The sequence below is a fragment of the Numenius arquata genome, chromosome 6, assembly GCF_964106895.1.
Source record: "Numenius arquata chromosome 6, bNumArq3.hap1.1, whole genome shotgun sequence".
Classification (NCBI taxonomy): Eukaryota; Metazoa; Chordata; class Aves; order Charadriiformes; family Scolopacidae; genus Numenius; species Numenius arquata.
Window position 1 is genome coordinate 4,906,041 of NC_133581.1, and position 10,402 is coordinate 4,916,442.

The 10,402-nt window shown below is 43.8% G+C and overlaps 1 protein-coding gene across 1 annotated transcript; it reads left to right on the forward strand.

Annotated features, from left to right (window-relative positions):
* The first annotated feature begins 305 nt into the window (after window positions 1-305).
* Window positions 306-10,188, forward strand: TMEM179 (transmembrane protein 179). The gene is made up of 4 exons (XM_074149836.1): window positions 306-607; window positions 5,428-5,565; window positions 7,109-7,187; window positions 10,009-10,188. The coding sequence occupies exons 1-4, from the start codon at window positions 306-308 to the stop codon at window positions 10,186-10,188; spliced, it is 699 nt and encodes a 232-aa protein (XP_074005937.1).
* The last annotated feature ends 214 nt before the right edge of the window (window positions 10,189-10,402 follow it).

The window sequence follows — 10,402 nt, forward strand, 5'->3', positions numbered from 1 at the left end:
TCCCCTGCACCAGCTCTTCCTCTCTGCTCCCCCCACAAGCCCTGAAGCTATCGGCGGGGGCAGCTCCAGCCGCGGGAGAGGCAGCGGCTGTGTCTGGAGGAGTCATTGCATTGCATTGCATTGCATTGCACTGCGCATCCTCCCTCCCCACCCCCTGCTGCTGCAGGCTTCCTCCCTCCATCCCTCCATCCTCCCCCCACCTCCCGCCCGCATCCCTCCCTCCTGCATCTTTGCCTCCTGCATCCCTCCCTCCCTCTATCCCTCCCTCCCTCCTTCCCTCCCTCTGCCTGCGCAGAGCCGCGGACATGGCGCTCAGCAATTTCCTCTTCGCTCAGTGCATCTGCTACTTCCTGGCCTTCCTCTTCAGCTTCATTGTGGTGGTGCCACTCTCCGAGAATGGCAACGACTTCCACGGCCGGTGCCTGCTCTTCACCGAGGGCATGTGGCTCAATGCCAACCTGACGGTGGAGAGGCAGCGCTTCACCGTGCAGGAGTGGGGGCCCGAGGCTGCCTGCCGCTTCAGCATCTTCACCGGGCTCCTCTCCCTGCTGCTGGCCACAGTGCAGGCCTGGAGGACCCTCTTCTTCCTCTGCAAAGGGCACGAGGAGTAAGTACCCCTTGGGGAGGGCAGGGGGTGCCCATCCCTCCTGCAGGCTGGGGCAAGTGGGAGCAGCCTGGGGGTGAAACATCGGGCTTTGCACCACCCAGATCATCCTGCTCCCTAGAGGGGTTTGGGGTAAGGCGGTGTACTGCCTGCATCCATCTGCACGCACACCATGTACTACCCCCCACCTGTGTCTAGGGCCCTCACAGGAAGATGCTCCTCCGCAGGGGTTTGAGGTGGGGGGGCCAGATTCACCGCTATGCACCCTTTGGCAGGCTGGGAGCAGCATCTGGCCACATCTCTGCTGTGGTGGGCATGGAGGGCGCTGGGGACCATGGGGCGATGTTGGAGGCTGGGGTTCGCAGGTGCCTCCTGACCGTGGTCCCACTACGTGTCCCTGTGAAGGGGAAGCCAGACATACACTGGGTATGTCAAAACCCTTGAAATAACACAGCTGTGCGTGGGAGGGGGAAGAAGGGAGCGGTTGGTGGTCCCCCTCTATTTTTATCCTGCTTTTGTGGTGGACATGGCAACTATTGCGGAGAACAACTATTGCTTGGTTACGACATGAGAGTGGCGCTGAGCTCCCTGCAGCAGCCTCAGGACTGCACTGGCAGCTGGTTACTGTGCTCAGACAAACTGAGGGGCTCATTTTGCTCTCTGGTGGCCTGTCCTGCCACCTTGGGTACAGCCCCTGGCACAGGTAACCCAGCCAGGGCCCTCTAAGCATCTAGCTGCACAGAGGTGGGAAGGCAGCAGCATGCGTTGGTAGCTGGCTAGGCTAGGAAAGCCATTTTCCCATGTTTAGGGACCATACCAAGGGTAAATCACTCATTTCCAGGTCTATTTGGATCAGAGGTTTCTTGAGTCAGTGGCTGTTATGCACATTTGGGCTTGTACAGCACCCTGAGGTTGTTAATATTGGAGACTGGGTAGCAGTGCTGTCTCACTGGCTCCTGCTCACCACTCTCAAGCTGTCTACCACTAAACCAGTCTATATAGTCCGTAGTCTATAATAAGTATAGACTAGAAACTTAATTCCATATTAAAACTTGCCATACAGGTTCTAAATATGGCCATATACTTAATACATTTGAATTCAGCTTCCTCGGGTGACCAGATACCTGTAGAGGATTAGTTGAATCTAGATGCTTTTTTTTCAGTTTTTCTGTTGAGAACTAGTTAATATTTGGAAGAAACCAGCTGTGAAAACCTTGTGATAGTGAAATTTGGATCAGATGTTTGGCCAACTTCCTAGTGCGGCTATTTAGTTCAAAACTGTTGAGCAGGCCCCTGAAAATTGCCCTTTTAGGAGTTACCTTCAGGCTAACTTTGGGCTGAGGGTTAGCAGTTGTCTAACACTGTTCCTAATTGTTCCAGGCAAGAAAAAAGGCAGAAGGGCTGTGGGGCAGTGGGGAGTAAAGACAGAGCAAGTTGGCAGGATGAGACAGCCATAGAACATCACAGAAGGGTCAAAGGGGATGAGAGGGAAGCTGCTAGAAACCATCAGTTTTCTAGTAAGAAGGAAGGTCCGTCCTGTCCCAGATATGCCGCTGTCTCTCTGAAAAGCAGGCAGGACACACGCTGTTCTGATTTTAGACAGCTTATTTGTTAATGCTGCAAACAGGTGTGAAAACAGGTCTGTTTGCATGGAGAGATAAAGGTGAGCTCCTCACTGTAAATGAGGAGCTCCTTACCACAAAAAAGACATTGAGGTGCTGGAGCAGGTCCAGAGAAGGACAATGAAGCTGGTGAGGGGTCTGGAGCACAAATCTTATGAGGAGAGGCTGAGGGATCTGGGGTTGTTCAGCCTGGAGAAAAGGAGGCTGAGGGGAAACAACCTGAAAAGAGGGTGTAGAGAGGTGGGGGTTGGTCTCTTGTCCCAAGTCACAGGTGATAGGACAAGAGGAAGTGACCTCAAGTTGCACCAGGGGAGGTTCATATTGGATCTTAGGAAAAATTTTTACACTGAAAGGGTTATTAAGCCTTGGAATGGGCTGCCCAGGGAGGTGGTTGAGGCACCATCCCTGGAAGTATTTAAAAGACAGGTTGACATAGAGCTTAGTGACATGGTTTAGTGATGTTTTTTTATCAGACTTAGGTTGATGGTTGGACTAGATGATCTTAAAGGTCCCTTCCAACCTAGGCAATTCTATATGATTCTATGATAATGAATATTTCTGATTACAGGCAACTGAGGAACAACCAAACCAACATCACTGCTGATGCTATTGAGCAGGGTCACTGCTGCTGGGCCACCTGTGGAGTAAGTTGGCCTGAGGCAGTCAGGGTTAGCACCTTATGCCTCCTAGCAAGGTGGCCAGTCTTCACGTGCAATGGCTTTGAATGATTGCTGTCACATAGTTAGGATTGCTAAAAATTGTTCTTAAAAGGCTCTGAGCATCCCTTGCCTCAGGGACAGACTGAGCTTGAGTTGCCCACAGAAGTACGAAAACCAAGTGCTGGCTGCCAGCCATGCTCTGGGCCTGGAGCTGTTCACCTCAGCTGAACGGTAGAGATTCAGCTCAGATACTTCACTACTAGGACTGCAAAGTGACTTCTACTTTGCATGTAAGTATTTATTGTTACAAGGCGTCCACTCAATCTGGAATGTGTAGCTTGAAGTTCTGATCTTAGGAGCAAAACAGATGAGGCAGAGAGAGTTCTGTACAGCACAGCTCTGTACTGGGATGTGCTGGCATGAGGAACCTCCACCACATGGTGATGGTTACTGCTTGCCTGGTGCAAACCAAGTGCAACACTCAACCCTGTTTTGTCGATGGAAGGTCAGATGTTGGACTTGAGACCTCTTGTGCTGCAGGGTAGGAAGCAGAGGGAGGACTAGAGGACCTGGGATGGCGATGATCCACTGAATACTCCAGCAAACCGTTCCTTTTCAAGAGCTGTTACTAATTCTGGTGTCATCTCTGTTTTTATTCAGTGGATAGCTCAAGTCTTTTCTGCCTCTCAAGCCAGCATACCATGCACTGGTGCACACAGTGGATATAGTTTCAGTGACACTTGAAATGAAATTCAGGCTAGATGTGAAATCAGGACAGGGACAGTGAACCTCCAAAATTGTGGTGTGCTCATACCAGCTCCTTCTGCTATACGGTGACCCCACTACTCTGTGGAGGTGAGCTGATCTACTCCACCAAGTCCTGTGAAGCCAATGTTCATCTAGAAGTCAGGTGTCCTGACATCCAGTTCCTACTACAGTCTGTAAGGGCACTTCTGGAAGGTGGTTTATTTCACTTTTTCCTATCAGTGTTGGGATGGGATGACTGTCACTTTGGAGGGAACCTCCAGAGTCTCTCTAAAGCCACATCAACCCAGGAACAAACTTTCTAACCCCACTGGTAATTGTTTCCTCATCACATTTTAAAGAAGTCTTCCTGAAGTTACATATGCCTTACGATGTATAGCCTGTACAAATTAGGATCATAGAATCATAGAATCATAGAATGGTTTGGATTGGAAGGGACCTTAAAGATCATTGAGTTCCAACCCCCTGCCATGGGCAGGGACACCTCCCACTAGACCATATTGCTCAAAGCCCCATCCAGCCTGGCCTTGAACACCTCCAGGGATGGGGCATCCACAGCTTCTCTGGGCAACTTGTTCCAGTGTCTCACCACCCTCACAGGAAAGAATTTCTTCCTAAAATCTAATCTAAACTTCTAATCTAATCTAAACTCTTTCAGTTTAAAACCATTACCCCTCTTCCTATCACTAGGATTGGCTAGCCAAGAACAGGATTCAAACACTTACTCAAAAAAACTCTTAGTTTTTCATTTAATGAGCTACCAGAGGAAAAAAAATATCTGCTTTTTTTGTTCTTTGGCTTGAGTAGACTCCTTCTGTCCCCAGCACTAGTGGGAAATTTGTCATATTCATCCTTACCACCCAACCTGAATAGGATGACCTGTTTCCTGGAGTTGCTGGTCTTTCTCCAACCTAGAGTAGAGGTCCAGTTTTCAGACAATGAGACTTTCCAAGTGGTGCCTGGAGCAGTTTCAAGTAGCAAAAGACTTGGTCTGATGAATGAAAAAAGGATTAGAAAGTTTTCACGACCTAGAACTAAGGGGGAGAGTTAAGCGGTGAGGTTGGAAGATGAGTGGACATTTCCTTGGCCTTATGGCATCTCTGTAAGCATCCCACCCCACTCCAAACACAGCATGTGCCTAGGGCCGGCTCTGGTTGGACAGACTTAACGGGCCTGAGGTAAGTTGACATTCGTCTGGCAGAAATAACATACTGACACCAAAGTCAGAGAATTCCCAGGAGAAGTTGGCCTGCTCTGCAAATTGCCCATAAAACTGAGATTCGTGTCCTTTGATGGCAGTACCTTGAGTTACATTACTTAAAATGATTATAGCTATCAGTACTGTGTTGTTTTATTTTTAGTTTCCCTCTCCTAGGCAATTTTTGTCCCAATTATCACTTTAGTCATGAAATAAATTTAGCTCCAGTTACTATATAATTTGAGCTAATGACATTTATTTTAACAATGGTGATTTTCATCATTACAGCTAATGAAAGTCACGCTGTGTATGAACAATCACCACTTAGCATTTATGATTTAAAGTCCCATCCTCTTATGCTGAAAAAAAAAAATCAAAATCAAAAGCAATTACAAATGAAGATAATGTGAGACAAAATCATAATCCATAGTTTTTCAATGTATTAGGTGTTCTTAATTAAAGCAGATGTGTTTCAAATGGAAACTGCTATCTTTGTGCCCAGTGTATGCTGCTTAGAGAGACTGCTGATGTAGTGTTTCAGCTGTTTATGAGTTACATTTTTCTTCCCTTTTATTGCAGCTCTTTCTTTTATGCCTTCCTGAATCTGCTGATCAGCGTCTTTGTGGTGTTTATCACATTTATTGCTAGCACTATAGTGAGTGTAGGATTTAACATGTGGTGTGATGCAATTACTGAAAAAGGAAGCATGCCAAATAGGTTAGTATTGAAGAATACATTTTCTTCCTTTTTTTTTTTTTTTTTCATACATGCACAAATGAACAGTGGTCTTACAAACTGTAGTTATTACATGCTAGGTGAGCAAGGGGGAGAAAGCATTTGTAATGTGGAACTTCAGGCTTTTGTCATCTGGAAGAAAAAAAGCAAATTAAACTTTTATTTTGCATTTATTACCCCACAAGAAAAAAGTACATTTCCATGGTGTTTCACGGTCTCTTTAAGAGTCACTATCATATGCAAAAGAAATCCATTAGTTTAAAAATTTTTATTTCCAAAGCAGACCTAAATTTGGAAATGCTCTAAGAATGGGAGGAGTGTGAGCAGGGCAGGGGACTAGGAGTCAGGACTCCTGGCTTGCTGTCCTGGCTCTGCCACTGACCTACAGCGTGACACTGGGCAAGTCACTCATCCTGCCTGTGCCACAACGTCATCCAAAATTTGGTATAAAGATGCTGGCCTCATAGCGGTGCTGTGGATGCCCTGAGAGCCGCAGAATGAGAAGTACTTTGTAAGTCCAAAGTAGAGATGGTTGATACTTTCTTACGGTGCACAAAATGTACAGCTCCTAAAATGATTGTATCTACAGTTGTATCCCACAATGCTTATACTCCTTATAGGAAACATGGTAAGTTGAGGTAGATTTTTTTTCCTATCAAAGAAATAACAATGAAGAGAGAGGAAAAGGTGACATTTTATGTCATATGATATTGAATAGACGTACTACTTAAAGCATACATTTATGTTGCACATTGTCATATGTTGTAAAATGCCATAGTACATGTTCTGTTTAGGGCTGCAACGATTAATCGAATTATTCGAATATTCGGTTAAAAATTCAATTACAAAAAACGTCTAATCGAATATTCGGATAAGAACCCAAGATGACCGACAGCACTGAAAAGGAGAGAGAAGAGGCTACAGAAATCAACCAAGAGATAGAAAGACAACCTCAAAATCCTGGGATTTTTTTCACACCAGTAAAAGTCCAAGTTATTTGTAAAATCTGTAGGCAGCCTCTATCTTACCATCAGAGTATCGTCTCCTTGCTGGAGCATCCGAAACAAAAACACCCACACAATCCCTTCTTCTGAGGCTTTTCCTGATGAAGTCAAAAGGTAACGGAGGCTCATGCACTTTGTTTCATTGAGGGGTGAAGCAACCAACCTGGGGTGATGCCAGATGTGTGGGAGGCTCGGGGGTAGTGGGAGAAGAGGGTTTTACGTATACTGTTTTCATAATAACTATTACAGTTCCACTTGTGGAAGATTGGTGTTATCACTTACATAATTATACTTCTTCTTTTCTTTTTTTTTCAAAGAAAGTAATCACATGCCTCTTTTAGCCTAGTTTTAGAGAAGATTGGCAAGCAACCTCGTTACTGCAATGGCTTAAATATCTTTTGATAGAACATTCCATTGTGACTGAAACATTTAAAATGTTGTTTCATTTTATGTTTGGCTTGCCTGTTTGGAGTCTCTGAAATAATTTTCTTTTTTCCCCTCCAAATGCCTTCCTTGGGTAGCTGTGAAGAGTTACAGGATATAGATCTTGAACTGAACTTAGAAAACTCTGCTTTCTACGACCAGTTTGCTATTGCACAGGTAGGTCAGACTAGGTCATGGTTCTATTTCAGTTCATTTACCATTTGCTCATTGATCTGGGATTGCTGGAGCTGAACTACCATCCTTTGAAATCAATGGGAATGTTTCCACTGACTTCTGACAGTGCTCTATCAGGATGATAGTGACAGGCATATTTGTATTTTAAATTCAAAATAGATAGTTTTGAATGTGGACATGTCAAAACCTGACTCTGCCGCTGATGTAGTTATTCATGATGGAAAATTTATTGTTTCTCCAAAGGATGAACTGTGCAAATGTTGGAACATCCTGGTGTCTTGGAGCCCTTCGTTGCAGTTCAGAATAATGTCTGGCATGCACTAGATCATGGGGCTATTAGCTTTCATTTCCATGAGTTTGTCTGAGATCACCTGAGCCCATGTAAATATCAAAACTTTGAAAATAATTAAAGATCACTTTCATTTAGATAGAGTTGTTTTCTGACGAATCTTTGAGAATTAGACCTCTAAGGTTGTCAGACCTTTCTATTGAATATGCAAGCTCTAAGTCAACATTCAAAGTCAGTGAATTCTGAGACTCGAGCACTTGTATACCTGAGCATGTGCTGGTGCTGGCGCTACAAGGAGGACAACCCCATCCATGCACAGCTATACACATCCATACACATGCTTACGTTGTCCCACATGGGAAGAGGCATTAGCTTGCCTGGGACACTCCTGTAAGGTAACTGTGCCTCTTGGAGACAAGCTAATTTCGTGCCTTTGTTGCCAGAACTGGCATCGAGACACCCAGCTCAGACATATCTGTGTGTAGGATAGAAGTATGTCATATAAGTGACCCCTCTATATCGTGCTAGCCCTAGGCCAGGCTGTATTTTGTAGCAGAATTTGCCATTAACTCCTAATCTTCCAGCTAGAGAGAGGGCAGAGGAATTAAAGTTGGTATCTGTCCGTAGCTTTGAGTTCATGGGAAATAAATGTTCATGTGATCTCAGATGGACAGTTTGAAATCTATATTCAGGAGAAGGAATTTCTCTGACAGGGAGCCATGCCTAGAAAAGTCAAGGTCCATGCCCGTAGCACTTCAGTTGAAGGAAAGTTGACATATCACAGCACCGGGGCTCCCCACACCGATCCACATGGTAGTGTCAAAGTGAATCCTAATTGTGACTGTTTGAAGAAAGGACCAAGTAGGGAACAAAATGATGCATTTTTCTGGTATCTGGGATGTGGTAAGCAGAGTAGGATAAAGGCATGATAATGGGTCTGTCTATGGAGGCCAAATAAGTTTCTTTGAAACATTAGAAAGAAGAACCCAAGAATAGACTAAACTTAACTGGCTAAAGAAACCATTTCCTTATAAGTGCAATAATTTCCTACAGTAAGCTTTACTTAGAAACAGTGATCTGAATGGAGATATCAAGATTTCTGACAATTTAAGAATTACAAATACGGGTTCTGGATAAAATCTAGAAGGGAAGAACAAGCAGCTTAATTAAAGCGTTGGACACTTGTCACGTGTATTTGTGCGTGTACAAACACAGACACAGACCCCATCTCTGTCCCCTTTCCTCCATTCAGATGCTTCCAACACATCAGAATGTCTCTGGTAGTTTCACTGAATTTGGCTAAATCCACTTAGATGTTTTCATATCAAACATGCTGAGAAGACCACAGCAGTAGCAGCTATCTGAATACCATTAAGATAATATTTCATTAATGAAATGGTGGTTAAGAAATGAATGCAAAGTTTCCAATTCTTTAGATATGGTCATATAAAGCCTAATTAATACCTCTTATTTCCAAAGTTTGTAGAATAACTCAAAAGTATTTACCAGTGAACTGAGATAATTGTAAGTTTGGGCATACATGTTGAAGAGAATTTCCAAAGAGCACAGGATACATAGGAACATAAACTCCCTTTAAAAAATAGTAGTCCTTGCTTATCTGAATTGGCTATTAGAGTAAACAGCTGTATTACTGTCTGGAAGTGTTCAAATTGTTGTATTTTTTTTTTAATTAAAAATGCAATATGTCAAAAATGAAATAGAGGGATTCAATTAATGTTTCTTTGCTAAAGGCAGCATAGAATTAAAATGGAATTTCAGCCAGAAAGTCTTACTACAAATCAGTGTCCTCTGAGACAGGGAGGCCAATGTTCAAGTGCCTGTACGAATCAAAGTGTAATTACTTCTAAGAAGTTGAACAAGAGAGACTGGCAAGTTAGTGATGGAACCTATTGCAGATCTGAGGCTTTAAGCCCAGGTCTCTCATGCCAGGTATAAATGAGCCATCAGGAACTTGGATGGATTGGAGCGGGTTTCTCTTGCTCTCTGTGTTTATGCTAATGTGAACCAGTTACCTCAGAGTGTAACACTTCAATTGGTAAGATTTTATCAACCAAGTTTTGAATAGAAATTTGACCTTAAAATTTGTACTTCTCCAGGGGTAGTGGGAGGCCCAAAGGACTTGGGAAGAAAGTTTTCCAAAATGTCTTAAAACATATTGCAGTGCTAAACTAACAAAAGAGAAATAATCCCAAGAATTTTGGGCCATCCAGAATGTCAGATATGGGAAGTTCAATGGATGCAAATGGATTATACAGATATCTTTTTTTCATTATTGTACTTAATGCATTTTTGCTTCAATTTTTCTAGTACATAAAGAGTTTTTCCTTTTAAGCTAGGAATAGCTTGACAGAGTTGAGGAACACTGGGGCCAGGACTTCACTTGGTGTGACTTCATGGGTTTTAGTCCAGCTGAGATTTCGATATTCACCTGGACAGTTGACTTTGTTTTTACAATACGGTACTGACCTCTTTATCATTTCTTTTCTTCTCTAGTTTGGTCTCTGGGCTGCCTGGCTGACTTGGCTGGGAATTACTATTCTGGCTTTCCTGAAGGTTTATCACAACTACAGACAGGAGGACCTGCTAGATAGCCTGATCCATGAGAAGGAGCTGCTGCTAGGAAGATCCTCTTCACGAACCTCTTTGCAAGATGAGAAAAGTGGCATGATCTAAAGTGTAAGCCAATTTCCAGGGCAGGATCTAGATATTATTATTCAGTAGTGTGAGCTGCAGTTGAGTCAGGGTATTGAGTGTGTGAGATCTTTTCTTTCCTGAAAGGAGATGTACTTGTGAATCGCCCACTTCCTCCGTGAGAAATTGTTGGCAGAAATACTTTTATTAGGATACAGAGAATGAATGGCCCCATGTGCCACTAACACAGTAAACT